This window comes from Ptychodera flava, chromosome 22 (genome assembly GCF_041260155.1).
Source record: "Ptychodera flava strain L36383 chromosome 22, AS_Pfla_20210202, whole genome shotgun sequence".
Taxonomy (NCBI): Eukaryota; Metazoa; Hemichordata; class Enteropneusta; family Ptychoderidae; genus Ptychodera; species Ptychodera flava.
Window position 1 is genome coordinate 11,216,387 of NC_091949.1, and position 25,114 is coordinate 11,241,500.

The 25,114-nt window shown below is 35.3% G+C and overlaps 1 protein-coding gene across 2 annotated transcripts in view; it reads left to right on the forward strand.

Moving 5' to 3' along the window:
• The first annotated feature begins 4,327 nt into the window (after positions 1-4,327).
• Positions 4,328-25,114, forward strand: part of LOC139122671 (rifampicin phosphotransferase-like) — a 39,655-nt gene continuing 18,868 nt past the window's right edge. The window contains exons 1-17 of one of the 2 annotated variants that reach the window (XM_070688277.1): positions 4,328-4,694; positions 8,827-9,083; positions 10,307-10,378; positions 11,051-11,164; positions 11,920-12,029; positions 12,819-12,927; positions 14,450-14,577; positions 14,868-15,015; positions 16,061-16,119; positions 17,641-17,774; positions 18,708-18,764; positions 19,980-20,068; positions 20,778-20,905; positions 21,659-21,729; positions 22,056-22,120; positions 23,807-23,877; positions 25,035-25,111. In XM_070688277.1, coding sequence (XP_070544378.1) covers positions 4,404-4,694; positions 8,827-9,083; positions 10,307-10,378; positions 11,051-11,164; positions 11,920-12,029; positions 12,819-12,927; positions 14,450-14,577; positions 14,868-15,015; positions 16,061-16,119; positions 17,641-17,774; positions 18,708-18,764; positions 19,980-20,068; positions 20,778-20,905; positions 21,659-21,729; positions 22,056-22,120; positions 23,807-23,877; positions 25,035-25,111 — 1,980 coding nt within the window. In that variant the 5' untranslated portion in view covers positions 4,328-4,403. The remainder of the gene's footprint in view (positions 4,695-8,826; positions 9,084-10,306; positions 10,379-11,050; positions 11,165-11,919; positions 12,030-12,818; positions 12,928-14,449; positions 14,578-14,867; positions 15,016-16,060; positions 16,120-17,640; positions 17,775-18,707; positions 18,765-19,979; positions 20,069-20,777; positions 20,906-21,658; positions 21,730-22,055; positions 22,121-23,806; positions 23,878-25,034; positions 25,112-25,114) is intronic. The other variant, XM_070688276.1, reaches the window with a different exon arrangement.

Below are 25,114 nucleotides of genomic sequence, written 5' to 3' on the forward strand. Positions count from 1 at the left end.
TTTTTACAATTTATTAACTTTATATACCAAAGGCAATGCTTGTATGCAATCTATGAAATCTGTGTTTTGTTAAAAAGTATGTTACAAATATGAAATTAACTTTTAACAGGAACATAATATGATTTTGTAGCCTTTTGGATCATATTTGGAAGGGTACCCAGGTATCAGGGCAAATTTGCCGAAACACATACATTTGCAATATATGGGTTCCCCCTCCAAAAATGATCCAAATGGCTACTAAATTGTATCATCTTCCCGTTAAAAGTTAATTTTATACTTGTGACATACTTTTGTAACAAATAAATCAGATTTTAAACAAGAATTGCCTTTTGTATTATGTGCAGCAAAAATGGTAGAATTTAAGATAAGCTGTAATTTGCGATTTGAACTTTTTGGGTATGGGGTAAAGTTTGACCATATTCCAGGAAAACTATGAATGACATTGTATATTACAATATGTCATCTTAAAGAAGAATAAATTTCCACTAATGATACCTCACAAGCCAGGTTGTGTCACAAAATAAGTTCAGCAGATGACTTACAAGAAGAAGAATTTAACAAAAAAGTGCCAGTTTGCGGTACTGCGATTTTGCATTTCCCTTCAAAATATGGCTGTTACAACTATACAGTCCAAATATTTTTTCTGTTAAAAGTCTATTTCACATTTCTGACATGACCCAGTACCATATACAACAGATTTAATACCGAAACAGAGCTATTTTTATCATGTCTAGCTAAAAATTCACGGAATTTGATCACGTTATCTATGACAGTACTTTCAATATAAACCTTGGGGTATGGGTACGTTTTGGTCATATTCCATGAAAAATATACAAGATATTGCCTGTTACAATATGTCATTGTAAAGACTAGTCAATTACCTTTTCAATGATACTAAAGGATACTAAACAAACCCAGTTATAATCAATAACAAGCTCAGTAGACGACTTATAAGATGACAGATTTAACAAAAACGCATGCGAATCAGGAATACTGAGATTTTGCTGTACCCTTAAAAATACAGCTGTTACAGCTATAGAATCCCAATATTTTTTCTGTTAAAAGTTCATTTCATATTTCTGATATGGCCAAGTACAAAATAAAACAGATTTCATACAAAAAATTGTCTAATTTTTTATGTCTGCGTAAAAAATTGCTTGAATTTGACATTAGCTATGACAGTAGTTTTCGATGTAAATTTTGGGGTATGGGGTAAGTTTTGGTCATATTTCATAAAAATCTGTACAAGATATTGCATGTTACAATATGTCATTTTAAAGAATAGTAAATAATCTTACTAATGATACCTAACAACTTACATTATATTCTATAAGAAGCTCAGCAGATGACTTAAAAGATGATAGATTCAACAAAAATGCACGCAAGTCAGGAATACTGAGATTTTGCTGTACCCTTCAAAATCTGACTGTTACAACTACAGAATTCCAATCTTTTTTCTGTTAAAAGTCTATTTTATATTTTTGACATGACCCATTACCGAATGAAATAGATTTCATACAATAAATGCCGGAATTTATATGTCTAGGTAAAGAAAATGGTAGAATTTGATTTTAGCTATGACTGAAATTTTCAATGTAAACTTTGGGGTATGGGGTAAGTTTTGGTTATATATCATGAAAAGTATAGAAGATATTGCATGTTACAATATGTCATTCTGAAGATTAGTAAATTATCTTTCTAATTATACCTAACGAGCCAGGTTATATTCAAAAACAAACTCACCAGATGACTTATAAAAAGACAGATTTAACAAAAATGCATGCAAATCTGCAACACTAATATTTTGCAGTACCCTTCAAATATGACCGTTACAGCTCTAGAGTCCTAATATTTTTTCTGTTAAAAGTCTATTTCATATTTCTGACATGTCCCTGTACCAAATAAAACAGATTTAATAGCAAAAACGGCCAGATTTTTGTGTCAAGCTAAAAAATATGTAGAATTTGGTTTTAGCTATGACTGAAATTTTCAATGTAAACTTTGGGGTATGGGTAAGTTTTGGTTATATATCATGAGAAGTATAGAAGATATTGCATGTTACAATATGTCATTCTAAAGATTAGTAAATTATCTTTCTAATGATACCTAACAAGCCAGGTTATATTCAAAAACAAGCTCAGCAGATAACTTATAGGAAGACAGTTTTAACAAAAATGCATGCAAATCTGCAACACTGTTATTTTGCGGTACCCTTCAAAATATGACTGTTACAGCTGTAGATTCCCAATATTTTTTCTGTTAAAAGTCTATTTCATATTTCTAACATGTCCTGTATCAAAAAAAACAGATTTCACTGTATCAAATAAACAGATTTCAGACAAAGCAATGCATATTTATTATGCCTAGCTAAAAAATTGGTAGAATTTGAGTTTTACTGTAATTTGCAATGTTAAATTTGGGGTAAGGGGTAAGTTTTGGTTATATTTGACAAAAACTGTAGAAGATATTGCATAGTGCAATATGTCATCTTAAAGAGGAATAAATTCCCTTTCTAATGATACCAAACAAGTGAGGTTATGTTAAAAAATGAGCTCAGCACATGACTTACAAGAAGACAGATTTGACGAAAATGCATTTGGCTTGGAAAATCGTGATTTTGCGGTACCCTTCAAAACATGACCATAACAGCTATTGCGTCCCTATATTTTTTCTGTTAAAATTCCATTTCGTATTCTAGGGATCCCAAGGGTTCTGAAAAATACAGGTTTGTTATCCTGTGGGGGGGGGGTGCACGTAGACCCCCTCTAGCCCACGGACTAAAGCCTGTGTAGTGATTTGTAACAATGACAAACGACATTCAGTCTGGACTCTAATTCAATTATCACCAATAGTATTTACATATACGGGCTTTGTGACAAACTTAATATTGTGTGTTTCAGCATGCTTTAAGGAGACAGCAAGAAACTGTATTTGATACATTGCATAGAAACATTGAAAAATATCATCAACAGTTGCAGCTTCTGCCCCGTTACAAGGCCTACTTGTTGTTTTTCTTATGAAAATACAATGGCATTAATACAAGTTTAGATTTTTTTTAAATGAAGGTCATGAAATACGACAAAATGTTTCTACATTTTGTCTAACATTAGAACCGTTGGATGAGATAAATGTTGTTAATTTTCCATTGAATTACCTACCAAACGATGGAATATGAAAATATAAATAATAATAATATGGAACAAAAATATTAAGTCCCCCCTTGTACGCAGAGCAAAACTTTCAAGACCCCCTCTACTACCCAAAAAAATTCAAATCCCCCTGAATTCCTCCAGCTCCCCCCCCCCCAAAATTTGTGACTGCAGCCTTACTGGTTTGCCTCGCTGTGCGTCCATATATAGCTGTGGTGTTTTCAGACGGGATTCCTGCCTTTTACGGACTGATTTTAACCTTACGACCTTTACGCTACCACCACACACAACAGCTATGAACCAACGGCTATGGTTGGCCAAGCCATCGCATTCAACCCACGATCTGCGAAACAGTGTAACGCTCCCGGGGTAACGCTAAATGCGAGTTTGATGTGGGTCCTTTTACGGGCTTGTTTTGACTTTTACATTTTGTGGTTGCGGGGTTAAAAGTCGTAAAAGTCAAAACCAGCCCGTAAAAAGCAGGAATCCCGTCTGGAAACACCATAGCTATGGACCCACAGCTAAATGCGAGTCTGCTGAAATGTATTTCTTCAGTTCAATTTATCCTGCTTTGATATATGCCCACAGGCTATGGGCAAGTAATGGGCCTGTAAATCAGATTTTCTATACTCCCTTGCAGAGTATGTTGACATATCAGACACCATCGATATCGCGTACCCCTATACTCCGAGCAATGGAGGTATATCTTTTTTACCTCCATGCTTCAAGCATCGACCCAGAGAAAACTTCCCAAGGGTATGAGCAGGCCAAACATTGAATTTCTGACGATAGGAAGGAAGTCTTGAAAATGAAGACGTCTTGCTGGAGCTTTCCGAAATTGTTTTATAATCTCCTTTCTGTCACCATCCTGTGTGTGTGTCTCTCTCTCTCTCTCTCTTCTCTCTCTCTCTCTCTCTCTCTCTCTCTCTTTCTCTATATATATATACCACTAAGTTTTATATATATATATATATATATATAAAAGTTTATATTATATTATATATTATTATATATACTATATATATATATATATATATATATATATATATATATATATATATATATATATATATATATATATATATATATATGAAGTCTATTCGAGAACTCCCACCACGAATCTGGGGCTGAGAGAGCTGAGTGAAAAGTTTGTTCACCCTGCACGACCGACCCCTCGATACGCGATGCGCATTGTCAGATTGTAAAGTGCACAGTGAGTGCAGCAGAAGCTGCAAGCGGCACGGGTAGTTGAGCATGGCTCTGCTTCTGTGGATCATCTTGACTGTGATCATAGCATATATCGTGAAAAACTTACTCCAAGGGGAAACAGAGAAATTAGATGGCGTGTACAGTCAGCCAGGGAGGTGGTACGGCATCAAGAAAACCGTTTTCATCCTCATATATCTGGTACGCCAGTTGAGAAATAAACGGACGGCTCATCTCGATAGCCGCGACATCGATGAACGTACCATCGGCTATGGACAACGATCGAAGAACACCATTGAAGAGATGGAATGTGTACAAAAGCTTGTTCCGGGAAAAGACGTAAGTATTTTTAAATATTACATGGAACAATCGCCTCAAGAACTGAAAGCCCATAGCCGTAGAGCCAGTGAGAACTACCCGGGAGCACTGTACTGAACAGTGAACGACGGTAAAGTTGATAGCGGGTGACTGCACCCACAGTCGCGTGTGGTTCGATACGCATTTCTAATGCATACACATCAACACGGCAGCCTTCGCGACAGGCGACTGTGGTGCCGACATGTCAAGCATAGTCCACATTTGGAGAATTGTGTTGTGCACGCTTGAATAGCTACGAAAAACAGGCTCGGAGTACTCATTATGCAATGTATTATATAAACAAGCCAGCGCCAGTGAGACATCCCGCATTGAGTCTACGCTGATATGAAAACATGACCCCGCGGGCCCGGCCACCTGCAAAAGTTCGATGACCCCTGTTATGTTAGCTCCCCTTGTTACCACAAGAGAGCTCAGCTGACATCATTGTGACGTCTGGGCTCTCTGAGTGTCTGTCTGTCTGTGACCCGATGTTCTCGAAAAACATTGACCGGATTCGCCTGAATTTTGACTTACAGGTGTAGTTATGAATGTAACTTACATAAAGTAGTTTGGTGGCAAGGCTTGCATACTCAGCACTGTGGGCAAAATGGCCTCTATATTGTTCACCTCAACATGTGACAATTTTTTGCCGCACATACGCTGATGAGCGTAAAGAGAGCCAAATCAAGCTTCCGCGTAATGTTGAAAACTTCGTCGAATTTCCTAGCCGCACAGCTAAATATTCAGGAAAGAGATGCAGATTCCATTTCCTCATATGTTCCTCTGTCCATTATGATATTTCGGCAATAATTTCATGAAGGAATTCTTAAAATACCGAAGCGAAAATACTCTATGTAAAAATAGGCGAAAACACGGCCAACAGCACAAACGATCGTAAACTCGTCATTTCAGAAAAATAAGAGGGAAATTCAAAAATCTAAAACCATAGAGTTTTAGTGAACCTTCATGAGATGCTTAATCTCAAATATTGTGAGAAATAACAGCGAAATGAAAAAGTTGGTCCGGCGGGTTTTTTCAGATGTATTTTTCATTTTACGATGTGCCGAATAATCTCGATTCCCATAGAAAACAATGGCGTTTATGCGCGTCCGATCGACCGAACACATTGCAAACTTCTCGCCGGTTCAAATTTTTCAATTCTGAACCAATGATAATGAAAATTAGTACAATGATCCTCTGACTAATAAGCAAAAATCGTATCGTTTTAGATTTTTGAATTTCTTCGTTAAATTTTTTTTATTGCCATTCTATTTATTCTGATCACTGAAATATACTGTTGCCGTCAACAATATGGCGATCTGACGGCGTTTACATGTGCAGAACAAGGGTCTGAAATTGACGCAAATTAATCAGCAAGTGTCTCCTAAATTGTACAGATCAAATACCTGTCAGGTTGTTGTCTTTTATACAAAATTTGGGTGAATATGAACCATGAATATCGCAGTAAATTGGTAAAAATAACACGAAACGAAAGCGAACTGGTGTAGAGTCTCCACTGTGAACGTGTAGTGAACGTTATCGATCGATATTCTTTTGTTGCGAATTGTTACAATGTTGTGTTGCATACCCGCGGATCGCATGGCGCCAAACTTGTCCAAAGAGCGCCAAAATATGCTGAGACATAAAAGTATCACCAAAACTAAACAAATTGTCTTCGATTCAATTTGAGTGGAAGTAAACGACCGATACGTTGATTTTATGGTACATAAGTCACTATATACGGGCTGTCATGGAAAAATTCATGGCGTAACCTGAAATTACGAGCGACAGGCGAGCAGATTTCGATCGATATTCTATTGAAATGAAATTGATACAATGTTCGCTGTCGTCATTAGCAACCAGCCCAAAGCGTTGTCCGGCGGGGGCGCTGTACTGAACAATTAGGGCCCTTTTTTGCCATATTGTGCAGCGCAGCAATTTATAACCATTTGAAAAATGAACATTTTTAGATATCGTATTCAACAATGCCTGCCCCTAGGTTAGTGAAATTTTGCTTCCAGTGTAACTATAGAAATTATCTCATTCACGTTTCTAAAATAATGATGAAATCTGTATTTGGTGTTTCTGGGATTTTTCCTCATTATTTTGTTAAAATTTCTAATCTTTGAAAGTACGTCATCTGTGAGTCAGCTTTAATAATGTCCAATTTTTGCCTGGTTTACCGAGATGCCTGGAAAGAGTCCTTTAATATATAGAGAATCTGCCAACTGGCAGTCAGGCAGAAATTTTTAATTGTTTACAATCTTTTGCTGTTAGCAGGTGCTAATAAAATTAAATACTTGGGGTTGATCTTGATCACTTTCTTTACTATAATGGAGTACCAGGGTTCTCAAAAATTTTGAAGTAGGCGGAAAATTAAGAAAAGTAGGGTTAGCTTCTGTGTGCAACCAGGTTCCCCGGGGGAGGAGGGTGTTCAAGTATTATTTTTTAAATTGAAGACATTTCTGAGCAATTTCATGCATTCTTATACAGTGTATAAAAGGCTATTCCAACATACACACAGGGGAGGGTTTCAGGGACGGGGTCCCCCGTCCCTGTGGGCAAGAAATTTTTAAATTTTGAAGACATTTTGGAGTAATTTTGTGCATTCTTGTACAGTATAATTAAAGACCATTTCAGCATACAGAATAATCATTATCATTGTCAATTACAACATGTTTTCAAGGGATACAGTTTTTAAAAAACGTCAGAAAAATTAATTTGATATCACTCGGGCCTGTCATCTGTATCCAGTTGACAAGGATATAGCAAAATTTCACCAGACTGTTGTGTAGAATCATATTAGCTCATGACTTGAACAAACATTTTGAAATGCATCATAGAATAGGGGTTTTCAAAACCCAGAAATGATCCGCTAGAATCCTGACCAGCCTGGCTATACAAAGTTTTTTACTGATTTAAATAAACTTGATTAAAGATACAGTAAAATCAAACAGTTTATTCAATTCAATGAATTATAGGAACACAATTTTCAGTGATTTTAATTCACTGTACTAATTTCACAATAAAACGAATCTGCGAGCTGATTATGGATTTTTTGGTGATGTTGAATATAATTGAAAAAGAAAGATAAATTTCAGTGTTCATGTTTGATAAAACCTCAAACTAACGACACCGAACACCAGCCTGTACTGCACCGTGTGTGTACAAAGCACCGGCAGTCAATTGTAAGACAGTACACACAACGCGATATTGGTCGACCTGAAATTTGACACTGTGATCAACGTAGCATTTCAAAAGTACGAAAAGTGAGACCAAGTAATTTTTGTTTATTTAGATTTCATCTACACCTCCCAAAACCAAGAGACAAAGTCCTACTCTTACGCAGAAATCAAAGTTTTCAAGCGTCGACTTTCTCTTCAGCGATGCACCACGGCCCCTCCACAAAACGCGATGTCGATCGACTTGAATATTGGCATCGTGATTGACCACGGATGGATTGACATGGCGTTTCAAAGTATGAAAATAAGACTCAGTAACTTTTGGTCGCTTTAGATTTGATCAAAAACCTACCAAACCCATCAGACAAGGCCCTACTCTTACTCTATACTCTTACGCAGAAAAAAAAGCTCTCAAGCGTCGACTTTCTCTTCCCGGTTTGAGCGAAACAAAAGTCGGCTTCACTCGGAAATGGTCGGCTATTCGCGGGCAAACGTAATTGTATCGGCTATACCCGACGTGAACGTCGGAATAATTCTGCTTGTGATCGGGCAAGCAAGGTTGACCTCGAGAGCGATTAATTCCCAGTATGCTATAACGTTCGCTGATCACGGAACTACAGTGATAGCAACAAGTTCACCGCGTAAATTGCTAGACTACATGATATAGCCACATCGGCACTTCTGAAATATTATCTCCGGCTTGCAAGACCACCAAAAAAACACAATATTGTTATCAAAACCAGAATTTCCGGGCCAGAGAGCGAAACAGTGCTGAAAAGTAGCCGGTCAATTTGGCCGGCATCCGGCTAAAAATGAACACGCTGAGTACATAATAAAAATACAATTTCACGTTAAATTTTCTTTATTATTCAATCAGTGCTTGCAATACCTTATATATTATGTTAACCTTTTGATATATATTGCATATTCAGGCCATGGACTCTATATATTTCAATGGCTTTAACGAAGATGGTACTGGGCTAGTATTGAGGATGGCCCGTCGGCATGAAAACAAAATGGAAGTCTGGTTTCTTATTCATCTTCCCGGGATTGGCAGTTTGCAGCTTCCAATTCATCCAGATACCATGACAACGACCTCTGATGATACAAAATACAGCGCTCTGGGATTGACAATTGAACCCGTGGAAGCCATGAGAACATGGAAGATTACATTCAATGGAATGTGCAGGTATAAATCCCCTTTCCACAGAACAGAATTGAAAGGACACACAGACAGGGGACATGACACTTTTTCTAGTGGACCTACCAATAATCAAAATAACAAAATTAAACATACATGTAAACAGCCAGACCAACATTTTATTCTTCAGGCTGGTATGCTGATCAGGAATCTTTGACGTCATGTTCATCCCCTGGGTTGCTTGTAAAAAGTTCATAATCACCATATATAACAATGGGTTTGGACAAAACCATTGTGATGTAGGGTTACAAAAGAAATCTTTCCTTTCTGTTTTCTGCTCAATGCAGACCCTTCTATCAGCCCCATGTGCAGTACAGGTGTGTTTGTTCCAACCTTCATACTGTTTCTACACTTCAAATTGCATTGTACGTGGTTTTAATTTTGATTTCAACGAAAAGAAATAATTTCTTTTGACCAAAATGTGTCAACTATTTCAACACTAGGTATTTTGACATAAGAGACTAGAACGAATATTGTATCTCAAAGACAAAATAAAAATTGTGATTCATACATCAAAAGTTATAATTTATGGTGTTTTGATTAAAAGAATTTTAAAGTTTCACTTCAGGAAGTGTTTCCATGGCAGCAGCAAATAATTGATGAGTTGCCCGACGTGTTTGTATCATTCAATTTTTATTGCATTGCACATGGAATGTTCTGCAGTAAGCTGACTGTCAAACATACATGTATTATAAGATGTTGTGAAATCATGTCACTTTTATGAAAAAAAAAACACATCCATCAGTGATATGCCAGTAGGCTTGCTAGAGTAAACACATACCAAAACAGTTGTTTTGATGAGACTGATCTTAAAGTAAACAACTGCATGAGTAAAATAGATTCACAAACTGAATTTGTTTATGAGACAATAGCTGTATATATAATTATTTTTGCTCTCCAAAACAAGTACATTATCTTCTTATAAATGCATGTTTTACAAAATACAAAATATGATATTAACCCTGAAGAGCTGTGATTTTTCCCACCAAACTTTTAGTGCAAGATTTTACCAATATCTATGATTTTTTCCATAACTGTTTTGATAATTTTGAACTAGAAAAACATCACTTTTCATTGGCTACAGTTTTTGATCAAAGTTTTTGAAAAAAATCTGAAAAAAATTGTCCGGGTTATATTTTATGAAGGTTACAAAAATTGACTTTGGCACTCAAAGGGTTAATATCTATGGTAACTCTTCATCTTCTTTTCAGACTTGGATTGAAAACTGACTGGAAAGAGGATACCAGTAATGAGGACTTACTTCATGTCAAGTTTTCACTTTTGTGAGTAGAATTATTGCAAAGTTGTCCATGATTTAAATTGATGGAATTGAACATCAAGTTTTTATCCCAGATTAAGTATCAAACCTTATCGGATTTGATCAGATTGAGCTCCAATCGATATTAATTTATTAAAGGGACAAAGTCAGCCATTTTTCATGAATTTTGTTTGATACGAGATACTACTTATATTGTTTGACATGTTGAAAGATACTGAATAAATGGGTGACCATGCGTATATTCAACACAGGTTTTAGACACGATACATGCAATCATGGCGAAAATGAATTTATGGTCATGACCATTAATTAATTTTTGCAACGGTTTCATTTGATTTGTCCAAAAGCGGGGTTGAATATATGCATGGTCACCCATTTTATTCAGTATCTTTCAACATGTCAAACAATATAAGTAGTATCTTGCATCAAACAAAATTCATGAAAAATGGCCGACTTTGACCCTTTGTTATTTGTGAAAGGGACAAAGTTGCTCTGTTTTGACCTTTTTGTGATACCAAGAAAACCTGGAATACTTGCACAATATCACTCATTGTACGAAATGACGATGGTACATAACTGCAGCAGTATCAGCAATTACCCCTTTGCTGAATGCAAATAAGATTTTCATATCTTTCCAGAAGAGAGATAATCATAGTTTTTGTTTTTTTATTGACAGATGGAAATCTTACACCAGTCATTTTGATTTTGACACTGAACTTCACCCATTCTTGTTGGCTGATGGTGTGGCGAGAGAAAAGTGGTCCTCAGATTTCTTTGAAAAACTCAAAAAGTAATTATGTTCTTGACTTCCTGCCTAAGTCATCTATAATAAGACTTTTGATTCTTTTGTGTACTGATGATATTTCAATCACATGTTTTATTAACCCATTGAGAGCTGTAATTGCTCACACCAATATTTAACACAACATTTTACCAAAATTCATTAATTTTCCTGCATTTGTAAAAATAATTTTAGACCAAACGACAACAACCTTTAATATGCTACAGTCTTAGATAAAAATTTGAGAAAAATCTGAAAAAAATTTTCTGGATCTGAAATAAATTGTATGTGTTATATTTTACGAAGGTGACATAAATTGACTTTGGCGCTGAAAGGGTTAATATAAGTTACTCCAACTCTCTTACCCCTATATCTTTGTTTAGAGATCTGCTAATTCTTTTGAAAAAATGAGAATATCTTTTGGTTTCAGGGTTTCAACTACTGTTCCTTTTATCCTGATAACTGCTGTGAATTTAGTAATGTGTGATAATTTATGACTTTATTTAGAGGTTTATTAAAATTTGAATTGTTAAAGAAGTAAGAAATGTTGTCAGTAATCATGGTTACAATGAATTTTGTCTATGTGGATGGAAATTCTGCTTGTTTTGAATTATTTTCTGTAAGTTTGTTTTTGTTTATCAACAATAGTTCTACAGTCATATGCTATTTAAGAAGCAAAGTTATATTAGCTTGTTACTTTTCAAAACTTTAAACAAATTTGAGATTACTAGTCTCACAATTTTGAATGTTTAATTCTTGAACAGAACTCACCAGACACACTATGAGCAGTGGGGACAGATATCTGGCGCCATCTATGTGGAAGGACATGAAGAACGTCAGTTATTATTGCGGGGTATGAGGGACCACACATATGGTAAGATTTGTTACCATATTGTCAGATGCAATTGTTCAATATTGATGTATCTGCCAAAGGAAGTACCTGATTTCACTCCTCAACTTAGACCTCTCAAGTATTTAACCTGTCACTGCATGACATGATGACACCTCACTTGATTGGCAGTCATTTGTCGACCCTTTGAACCCTGTTCAGGAGTTAATCCCCAAATAATGTCAAAGGTCATTTGGGAGGCTAGGGTTCAAAGAATTTAAGAAGTCTTGTGAGATACACAACTTGAAAATTTTAAAAGCAATATGTAAATTGTTTTCATGACCAAAAGTTGACCTTTTTGTCTGTCATAAAGAAGGATCTATCAGATATAATCTAATTACAGTATATTTGGTTTGGATGTGAATTATCTTGTAAAGTTACTGATTGATGTGTATGTGGCAAATGCTCAATAGTAGTACATACTGGTACATCAGCTTAAAGGGAGGGTGTCATCGGAACTGCACATGTGCGACTTTTAACAATATATTTCATGCATGATATCCAGATGCATCACATCAACATAGCTGCAACATTTAAATTTCACGATATTCATTGTTAACAAACATGTTTTAACTTTCATCAATCCCCAACGTATCCTAGATACAGTGCCTGGGGTCCCTGGCAACCTTTGAGCAGAAATCCGATGACACCCTCCCTTTAAAATGAATGTATGCAGGTATGTGTGCATGTATGTGTTCGTATGAACAGGGGGGCACTTGTTGCATTTTAAACAGGAAGATATGCTATTTAGCCTGTAACTGTAATTTTCAACAGGTATTCGTGGATGGGACTCCTTTCATAGATATGCTGTTCAAATGGGATTCTTGGAGGATGGTAGTACCTTCCATGTGGGTGTCGTGTCGTTGCCAAACACAACATCATTGTAAGTATACAGCTGGAAATAATCTTAGTTTGTATCCTAGAGCTTTGTGTAGAGAATTTTCATCATTTAATGAACATTCATTCACTTATCTGATTTTACTTGATCAGACAGAGCAAGTTTCAATGAATATAACAGTTATTTTTGGTATTTATTAGGTGCACACACACATACACATGAAACATATTATACAAAATCGAAAACATGCCCCTTTGACATCTCTTATCCTTCAATTTAAAACTCTTCACTTGATGTAATGAAATTGGCAAGAATTTTAGAAGCAGTTATTTATACACTAGCATTTATCATAACAGGAACATGCAATCCCGTAATTGATTTTAGAAATTAAGGACAATACTCTATCTTTCAGGGTTAAAAGCAGCACCTAGAAATATATAATCAAATATTTTTGGAAAAAAACTTGGTAGTCTTGAGTAATTAAAAGTGACTGGAGTGGTGACATTAAAGTCTGTGATGATATACCAGTATTCATTAAATTCCAATCTTGATAAGTTGAACATAAGTTTCTTCGTTAGTAAGATGGTAAAGATGTCATCAGTCTTCTCAGGGACAAGATTTTCATCTATTAATGTTAGCTTGATTACTTCATGTAGTCCCCACAGACAAAGTATATGCATGTGTATTTCATGTCGTGGAAAATTACCTTTATACATTTTCAAGCCAGCATGATTATTTATATGAAAAAAATATTTTTCAAATTAACCAACTAACAGCTTTGCCACCTTGACAAAGCACAATGGTGATCACAATCTTACTGCGTTGGGACTGTATCATCGACAATGACTTGTTTTATTTGAAATGCAATTCATGATCAGAACTTCTGCTGTTAGACATACTGGTACATGTATGATGAATATTTGCTTCTGTATACTTACAGATATAACATATAAATATTTCATTGACAATATCTAGCATAACCCACAAATGATAAAGCTGTATTCTTAGTCATTTGACCGTCTGCAGGTAGGCAAAGGTCAGGGTTCAGATGCAGGCTATCACTGATGATAGTTTAAAGAATACAATAAACTACTTCATAAGAGATACAAAACAAAGCAAAGGAGCTGGCTTAACAGATTGAAGCCTAGTCTCTTAAGGTAGAACACACCTCGGAGACAGATAGTCGGACCCTCAAATTTCTACAATTCTTTTCCGATCTACCACTTGTGGGGGCTCAATTTAAAGCTCTTGGTGAAAGAAAAACTTTCATTGGCTTAGTTTTTCAAAAATCTAAAATTTTAGTTTTCCCCATATATTGAACACAGGGATGGCAGCCATTTTGAATTTCAAATATCACAAAATGTTGAGTAATTTGTATCGCTAGTTCCAAACTTTGCGCGGTGACCCCTGATTTTTATTGTTGATCGAGTAAGAGAATGCAAAGGTTTAAGTCTTTCACTTTCGAGGTGCATAATACCTCAACTCTGACTATATCTGGAATAGTACCTTTGGAAATGAAAGATGCCACTTTCATGTTTTAATTTCTTCTCATCACATTTACATTCAGCCTTCCTATTGGCTACATATACCGACCCAATGGCATCAAGGTCAAGGTGTCCTCTCTAGATATGCAACTTTCGGAGCTTGGAGAGAACGGCACACCACCAACTGAATATACAATCAGCTTTGTGGCAGGTTAGTGTAAAAGAAACTATACAGCAAATGTGAGATGCTGAGAAATTTCATCGATAACAATGATCATTTTGTGAATAAGAGAAGATGAAAATATCAATGTAAAGTATATTATAATCACATGAATGCGTTGCGAAATAAATTTGTAATTTACATATCAAAATGGAGCAAAATTTATTATATTACTTATATTGTTTGCTTTGATGCATGTGATAACAATAAATATATCATTTTACTTTATAATCATGACACAATCCACTTATGGTTTGATGTTTTCCTATCTTCATTACAAGATGGTGAGAAGTATTATCAGAGATGTGAAGTGAACACAACGGAAATGTTGTATTGCGGCACTAACTGGGGCGGCGTTGTGCATGAGAGACTGTGTACATTCACCCTTAATGGAATCAAAGGATGGGGAGTTAGTGAATTTGAGTACAGGTATTGTCACTAATTGGATATGGCACGCTGGGTGTTGCAAACGTACTGAAAAATAACACATTTACCCAGCGTTTTATCTGTATACATGTGCAAGTGTGTGATTATTTCTGTTCAGTAAGCCGTACACTGCCTGTTAAACCTTGGGGGATCCAATTGCTGACAGAGAAGACAGTATTTCATGCCATTTGAGGATTAGTAGGAGCTTATCATTCCATTCCAAATTAATAGTTGTGGCAAAGAAGAGCAACATAAGCCTTGAACATTTTAAGAGGTTTGTAAAGGAAGTTATACATAAAGCCATACTCAGCATTCCAGATGAAACTCCATAAGTATCAGGTATAAGAAGAAGATTGAAAAAAATGTTCTGTGGGTGCAAGCAGTCACATCATTTTAAATTGTTTGGCAAATCCTGAAACATTCCAGGCCTGAAAATATTCTCTTATTTCAAAGGTATATATGTATATTCTGAAATTGTATCAATTTTACACAATTGCCTGATGGAAAGTAGTTTATTTTCTGCTGTTACATTGTGTGTTTTAGTTCACTGATATTGTCATATCAAAGTTGCTGCTTCAGACAGAGAGAAAATGGAAACATTTATCAGAATGACAATCACAGACTTTCAAGGCTCTTCTTTGAATTGTAAACATTGTATGAATTTCAAGTTGTGTGAAATTGTATACACATGTACTAAATTAATTGGCCAATGTTTGAAAACATTACATAAGAAGACAAAAATTTGTGATAAATTTAGAAATATTCCTTTAAAAACTTAGAAATGATGTTAATGGATCCAAGAGCTTTCATTTTAATAATTTTATCCATACCACTCATTTCCAATGCATATGATGTAAATCCTTGGATTTTTTCAAAATATCTTTGATTAGTACGGAGACAGTAACAGAAAATAACAGCAGACAAATACAAAATAAAACATAAAAACAAGAAATAAAGTACTCTAATAAGTGCCAAGGTTTTTAGTCAGATTATGATGAAAATACCAATCAGAAGTTCATTGACCTTGATATCTATGCTTCTTTCACAGACATACAGGTGGGTGTCCTTTGGTGAGGACTTTGCCTGCACCAATCTTTTCAGAACCAGGTAGGTTGTGTATTCTTTGAAAAAAGAAGAAAAAACCTATATTTTAATATTCATGTTTATTTCAGTGGTGAAATAAATGGTACCTTAATGGTTTTAATAATTTCATGATATTTGAATGTTAAATGTAGATACTATAATGTGACTGAAGGTGTACTGACTGAAATTTAACTTGTAGTCTACATATGATACAGTTCCAACTCTCATCTTCCAATATGTATATATATATATATATCTTATATATATATATCTATATATATCTATATATATCTATATATATCTATATATATATATGTGTGTGTGTGTGTGTGTGTGTTGTGTGTGTGTGTGTGTGGTGTTTTAGAACATTTATTATTTTATTTTATTTTATTAAACCTTGTTTAACGAGGGTAGCCTGGTAAGCTTCAGTAAAGATGCTTATCTTCCCCAGGGCCCTCTAATGGCCCTCAATGAACATACAAACTGATACAAAGCAGAACAACATGAAACATGACAAACAAAGCTAGAACAATACAATGCACAGAAAAAAGTGGCCAGCAGTCACCACCTGCACACAGGAGGAAAAAAAATGCACAATCACACTAGATAACAAAAACAAATTTAACAAGAAAACTAAAACTTACAAACACAAAAAATTATACCCAATAAGCTTTCAGGTAGGCAGTTTTAAAACTGCTTAATGAGTTACTAGATCTTATATTTAAATCGACATTATTCCACTGATTGGCACTATTTACAGTAAAGCCTTTTCGATAAAAATCCTTATTTGTTGCAGGAACCACTAAAAATTTTTGCATCTTGGATCTTGTAACTCTTTTATGATCAATTTCGGTAAAAAAACTTGTCATATATTGCGGTGCAAGATTATTTAAACATTTAAAAACCATACAAACATTCTTATAAACTATTCTATCTGGTAATGGCATTATATGCATTGTTTTAAAAAAATGCTCGGTCGAAGCATTATACCTTGCATCACACATCACTCTGATAGCACGTTTCTGAATCTTATGCAACCTTTTCATAAACGGTGATGCTCCCCATAAATGACAACAGTAATCCAAGTGTGGTAAAATATAGCTATTATAAAAAAGTTTTCTTATATTCATAGGTAAATACTGTCTTATTCTCTTGAGCAAAGCAATATTACTATTTACTTTTTTAAAAATCTTGTCACAGTGCTGCTTCCATGACAGATTTTCATCGACAAGCGTACCAAGAATCTTTTCACAGTGTACTGCTTGCAATTCCGTTTCACCAAGATTACAGTCTAAAGTTTGTTTATTCAAATGTCTACGTCTTTGTTGCGTTGTTACAATCATTGTCTTTGTCTTGTCACAATTAATGGCCATTCTATTATTCTTACACCAATTATGAACATTACAGTTCAAAGCAGAAAAACTACTTATAGGTCACAGTACATGGGCCTTACTATTTATGTACACTCAGAATGACTGAAAAAATACAGCAATTTGGTTTACTTTCTGATCCGCTTCAGAACCATCCCTATATTTCTTGTTTCAGCTATTCTGTCATCAGAAGACAAGAAACAACTAGTTGTTACATTTTCTTCGCGGCTCTGTCAGAGCTCTGAGTTAGTTGGTGGTAAAGGATCTCAGCTAGCTGTACTTTCAGAACTTCAATCACAAAGCAAAGAGGTAAGTGTGAAAACATAGAGAATATTAGCACAGATATTTACAATAAGGAATATTTGATTTCACATTGGGAAAGAGGGTGTTACGAAAATTTGTGCCACCAAAAATCTTTTATACATCTACTGTTGAATTAGAAAATATGGCTGGCATATTTCTTTCACCAAATATGGATATATGCAAATTTATGGTGATGAAGTATCCTTAAAGAATATATCAGTGCTGTGTTTGATTTCAGTTGATATGATTGGTGCTGATAATATATTCATTACCTACCAGATAAGGTCTTGCATATAACAAAGCAAATACATGCACCTTTTCAGAAATTTCAGATGTAGATTTTATGATCATTATACGGTACTCTTGAATCAGAATTCTGTCAAATGACAATGACATTATGAAATTACAATGCAAAGGCTCTTTGTTCACTTATTTATTTTTCTATCAGAATTTTGACAATGAACGAAGTACATTTTGTATCAACTGCAATAAAGCATTTATGTTTTGAAATCTTGATTTTTGGTTAGACTGAAGAACGCTCTGCTAAACTATGGTAAAATTCACCACTATCCTAGAGGGTATATTTGTATTTATTCACCACTATCCTAGAGGGTATATTTGTATTTATTCACCACTATCCTAGAGGGTATATAATGTTCATATTCACCACTATCCTAGGTGGTATATTTGTGCAAAGTTACCACTATTCTAGGGGGTATACTTGTACTTACTCACCATAAAAGGTACACTTAGAAAAGCAGTTCTTAATCTCATGAAGAAGATAGGCTTTACATAATACTGGTATTCTGAATTTTGAAATGGCTGCCAATGGCATGAAAGAGATGAAATAATGGATAGATGGTAATGAGTTCTTATTACTTTTAATTCTGGTTGCATCTTTTTATGGTATTTAAAGTTAACCAGATGTGTTTCTTACAGTTCATTGTACCAGGTGGTGTTTGTGTGACGACAGCTGCATACCAACTTCAGGAAGAGGTACCAATAGTTTCTTTATACATAACATTAGCCATATATTTCTGCTATATTCAAAAAGCTATTCTCTCACAGTTCATTGCTTCCTGATAAAGGATTTGCAGATAATGAAATGAAGTGAGCAAATATTATTTACCAAGTCATCTTCTTTGAAAATGAAACATGTTTTCTTATGGCCATTGTCCCATTTAGCAGTTCATGACAAGAACAAGAACCAAATCAAATACTGGATGTCAGTACAGTAAGCCAGTGCCATGTGTTACAATATTTACTCATCGTGTTTCTTGTATACAGCATTTTATTTCTTCAGTCCAGTGGTCCCTAGATTTGACAGTGACCATGTAGATTCAAAGCTGGTCAGTGTGCTTCAATTTGTCTAAAATAAGACCTTGTTTTAACACCCAAAAGTCTATTATGTAGCTTTATTGACCTCTAATAACTCCATCACAGTCATCATAATATCAAACTTATGATAACCTAGCATAGAAAACACATTGTGTAAACGTATTGATAGAAATAACAGCAATGTAAGTTTTTCACATGTCTGCTCCAAGACCATGTGTTGTAGAAGCATGTGAAAGACCACAATGTTCACACCCCAGAAGAATAACCACACAAAACCATGAAGAATTATTAAATTGTTCCTTAGAATTGCAGCTTCTACTTGAGCTACTTTGGAAATTCATATTTGAAATTTTAGCAAATATGTAATTCCATATTGCAGCTATTTGTAGCATTTTGTTGTGCAAATTTTAACCACTTTTTGTTTTCTTCTTGGGGCATGTAGAAATGCTCAGAATTTGTTGTGTCAACACTGCCTGTATATGAAATAGCTCTATTACAGTATACAGTTTGTAAAAGCCAGACTCCAAGTCATCAGTAACAATGTAATTAGTTTGAAATTTAATGTTTCACAAAAAAAAAAAAAAGAATTTGCTTGCTACCACTGTAGCTTTTCCAAAAAAAATCTTAGGAACAAATATAATAATTTTTTTTTCTCTGGTCTTACCATACATGTACTAGTGCTTGTATATAAGGAAAGCCATCTTTTACCATCTATGATTTTCCTGCAAAACAACCGTTTTCCCATTTACTTGCTACCGGAAAATATCCCTCCTTACCAGTGTTTTCCCTTTCCCATATTTTCCTCAGTTGCTGACAATTCTGACGTGAAACCAATCTACTATTTAGTGTCACCATGTTTGTCATCTATTTCAGATGTGTCCCGACTGGCAGGGCCTGCTAGATGAGCTGAGAGAAACCTGTCATGCTGTACGTAGTGGTGACATTGAGAAAACTTGTAACAAGTAGGTAACAAAGTCTCTCTCTCTCAGGTTGCATAAAGTTACTACAGTTAGAAATGAAACGAAATTAGTAGACTTTGTGAAAATGCAACATATTTTGGTACACAGCATTTTTATTATGTTTCTTTGATAAGTCAGAATGCTTCCTACTTTGGACATCAATAAAGTCACTGTATATATTTTCTAGTGTCTTGTTTTTGTCAGAGGAATTTGATACTGCAGATACTATAACAATACTAACTTACCATGAATTTTAAGGTAGAATGCACTTCAAAGACAGATATTCAAAATCTCAAACAAAATGCTCTTTTGATTCATTACTTATTGGGGCTCTTTTTAAAGCTTATGGAGTAACAAAACTTTTTCTACTGGGCTTATTTTTGTACAAATTGAAAATTTAATATTTCTTTGAACAGTTAACCCTTTCAGGCATGACCTTCTGGTAACTTAGCAGAGCTACCCCTATGTATAGGGGTTTAGGCCTGAAAGGGTTAACACACGGATGGTGGCCATCTTGAATTTCAAATACTGGTAAATTGAAGGTATTTTGTTTCCATAGTACCAAAATTTGCACGGTGACCCCTGATTTTTATTCCTGATTGTGAAAGAGAATAATTGAAAGGTTTCCTGAGGAAAGTTTGGGCAAAAGTTTAAGACGTGCAACTTAAAGTGCAAACTACCTTAATTTAAATGAAGCTTGACATTTTTGCAGAGTTGTGGAACAGATACAAAAGTCAGAGATGGTAGATTCTATCAAACAAAGCATATCAACTACACTTAGAGATATATTTCAAGAGAAAACAGAAGAGACCCTCTTTGCTGTGAGATCATCTGCCATTGGTAAGTGAAATTGTTGACTTAGTAATTTTATTTGTCCACGTTGAACTTGAAAAAGGCACCAATGTTGATTTTGGAGTACCGCCATTTTGAAAAAAAATTATGTAAGTGAAACATTCTGTGCAAAGCAAGAAACAGAGTGACAAAGTCACAAATGTTGGAAGTTATCATCTAAGCTCCTCATTTTAAAGTTTCAAAAATTTTCTATTTTCACATCATAAGGCCTTCTTCAATGTAGCATTTGATAAAATACTAAGCTGAAGAAGTTTTTCCAACAATGTTGATGCAGTGGGAAAAATATCATAAGGCATTGAAATACCAGTGATAGCCTCAGAGTACAGTTGTACATATTTCATTGACAGGCTTTCCATTGAAACTCCCAAGATAATGAATGTTTTGCCAATTACTTATCTCAAATACATGGTTTTCAGTATTCAATAATCACAGTCAAAATTGGCAAATGTATTTCCCAATTTAAAGTGGTTGTCATTGTTATCATCACACAGCAGTTGTTGCCCATGGCAACCAGTAAATACCTAAAAGACGCAAACATTGGAGGGTGAAGTGAATCGTAAGTTGACAATGAGCGATAGAAATAAACTTGTAGACATTGCTCGAATATGTCATGTTTCATCGATTGAGCAGTTATTGAAACACAAAGGATGAATTCCATCTGCAGTTCACCCTATTTATCAAATTGTATTCATACAATTCATTGATGCTTTCCTTCAATTTGACATCCTTTTGAATTTTCAGGAGAGGATACAAGCGATGCATCCGCTGCAGGTCAGATGATAACATTACTAGCAGTACAAGGCGTTTCTAAGGTAACAAGACCTTCATAAACATGAAGGTCATTTTGACCAACAATATTCCTGCATGTACCTTCCCGTGAAGTTTTGACAGAATCAAATACTTATTGAAATTTGACTGTGACCAGTTCACAACATACATGTATATGCCAGAGCATATAATGTAATTTTTCTCTAGCTTAGTGCTCACCCAAGTTCCAACCATGCTTCATGTATATCCCAAATATAGCACACTTATTTTCACATCTCGTCCTATCAGATTGCTGTGTTTGATTGCTGTATTGGTTCCACCAGTGTACTGTTTTGATATAATTTGTCGTATTTCACATTTGATCACTCAGGTATATGAGGCTGTATGTCAGTGTTGGGCATCACAGTATTCCTACCAAGCTGTCCAGTACAGAAGGTAAACTTCCATGTAAACCATAGGCGCACGACAAATTTTAAAATCACGTATTATCTGAATTTTAATGTTGAACCATGCATTAACAAATGTGCAAACGGAAATCGTGCAGCCAGATTTGAGGCATACAGTGAACAGTGCCCATCAGTGCAGTGCACGGCTGTGGCCGTTCAGCTCTGCTGTTACTTATACACACGGCGAACTTGTCTGTAATTGAATGGTTAAACATGCATTTTATTAATAACTGTGCAAACAGAAATCGTGCGGACAGCTTTTGAGACATACTGTGAGCAACGCCCAGAACACGGCTGTGGCCGCTCGGCTGTCGCATCTTGTACACATTACTCTAAAGTGTGAAAGTGTTGGAAAAATAATTTAAATAAAATCCGTAAAATAAAACGTTGTTGGCAACCCTGGGGATTCAAACTTCTCTGTGTTGTCGCATGCGTGGTACTAAATCGATCAACTGGGTTCTTGAACACAAAAAACTGCACTGGGCCATGTAATTGCTGGTAAGTCGCTAATTTTACCTCCGGACAACGCCCGTGACACCGCCATTTTGAAGGCTATTCCTCAGTACGAATAACAATGACGTATTGGTTTAAAAGAAAAATATGCGCATGCATTAACTTCAAGCGGCACACTTTGAAAGTGGCGCTGGCATGGGAATTGTCCGTAAAAAACATTGCGCTAATTATCAGCCGTAGATAGGGCCAATGTTGACTTTACAAGTTAGGAAGCTGATCGATCAATTTTTGTAAGTATTCCCTTGATTAAGTTGAAGTTTGAATCTCGAGGATGGCCAGTAACTGTAAATTTTATCTAATTTAAAAATTATTTTCCCAATACTTTCGTACCTTTAGAGTTATGTGTACAAGACAGCCGAGCGGCCACAGCCGTGATCTGGGAGCTGCATGCTCACTGTATGTCTCAAAAGCTGCCCGAATGATTTCAGTTTGCACAGTTATCAATAAAATGCATGTTTCAACATTAAAATGATAGACAAGTGATTTTAAAATTCACCATTTGTATAAAGTTAGTAACATTAACAGCAGAACTGTGCGGCCACAGCCGTGCACGGGGCACTGTTCACTGTATGTCTCAATAGCTGCCCGCACGATTCCGTTTGCATAGATTTTAATAGAATGCATGTTTCAACATTAAAACGACAGACAAGTGATTTTAAAAGACGTCGTGCGCCTGTGATGTAAACTATAAACTGAGTTACAACCTGTTCAACTGGTAAGTTGTAGCCATGGTTTCATCCCCCTTGTGCAAACATAGTATACCGGTACCCGTGATTGCTACTTGTAGAAACAGTATGTGGATTTATAGACCATAATTTAGCTGGATCACACAATGACAAGGGCATGTTATGGGACTTCAAGGGTTGATATACATGTCTGTGCATGAATGAGGGGTCAAAGGTAACAGCAAAGGGTTTACAGTTTGTGATCAGTAAAGGAGAAATGTAAAGTGACCAAAAGAATGTTAAGCTTGATATTCATCCAACGCATATGTCCATTGTAAATGTTTTAACTCAGAATTTGGCATTTGTTGATCAATAGTTGGATGCCATGGGACAGTTTTTCTTGTGTAGATTGTTGCAAATATATCAAACTTACAGTACTAGATTGGAATCAAGTAACCTCAAACTTCATTTGTCAGTGATTTATATCTCTGACCCAGGCAGCATGGCCAGTCAGTCAACTCTACCATGGGAGTTGTCATTCAAGAAATGGTGTCATCGCAAATATCAGGTAATTGATAGTACTGACCAATAAAGGACTTTGACCCGTGTAATTCTTTGGCATTCTGACCTGGTATTGTCTGATCAAATCACTGCCTTTTCTGAGATGAAATATGAATGTGTAAATCATTTCTAATTTTAATCTTTTTTGAAAGTGAATCATTTCAAATTCAATCTGTATTTATGGTTTGTCAATCTGTAACAGTCAGCTGACATAATACATGCAGAGCAAAGTGTTGGAGATCTGTTTTTAGTTTCCATTCTCCCTGTGAACTTCTTACCACACTATGGTTTCTGTATTATTTAAATATGGTAATCTATCACTGAACTTCAATTAACCATTTGAGAGCTGTCATTTTTCCCACCTAAATTTTAGTGCAAAATTTTACAATTTTTCATGAATTTTTCTGTAATTGTTTTTGTAATTTTGGAGCTAAAGGACATAACTTTTCATTGACTACAATTTTTTATCAAAATTTTGGGGAAAATCTGAAAAGAAATTGTCTTGATCTGAAAAAATTGTTCACACTATATTTTATGAAGGCAGTGTCTAAGTTGACTTTGGCACTCAAAAGCATAAAGAGATCTCGAGTTAGGATCAAAGTCTGAGGTACATATAAACACTGAAAGGTTTTATGATTGGGTTTCAAATGCTGCTTGCCTAACTCTGTACTCAGTTGTCTTCTTTGTCATTTTGAAGGGACAAAGTCAATCTTTTTTACCTTTTTTTATGAAATTTGTTTTTGATATGAAAAGTAGTTTGTGTTGTTTGACTTTTTGAAACATGTAGAAATACTGGTCAACTGTGTACAACCTCTACTCTGCTTGCACCCAGACAAGAAACATTTCAGTGAAACATTTTAAGGTCTATCTGTACCAAAAAATCAAGTCCTGTGCACAAGTGTTACCATGCATGGCTGATCATACATGATTACCAATTTCGGACTGCATGCAAACTTTTGTAATGAAATCTGAATTGGCAGTAGTTTTACTTGATATCACAAAAAAGGTCAAAAAGCGACTTTGTCCCTTTAACATAGGCTGAATTTTGTACCAGTCAGAATCACCAAATGATATATTTCAGTCACTTCAGGTCATAGAATTTATAAACAGCTTTTCTAAGTGGCATATATGGCAGTAACTTCCAATGTCTTTGTTTTTTCCCAGGTGTGTTATTTTCATGGCACCCAATCACAGGACATCCAAAGCAGATGGTAATCAACTCCAATTATGGATTGGGAGAGGTT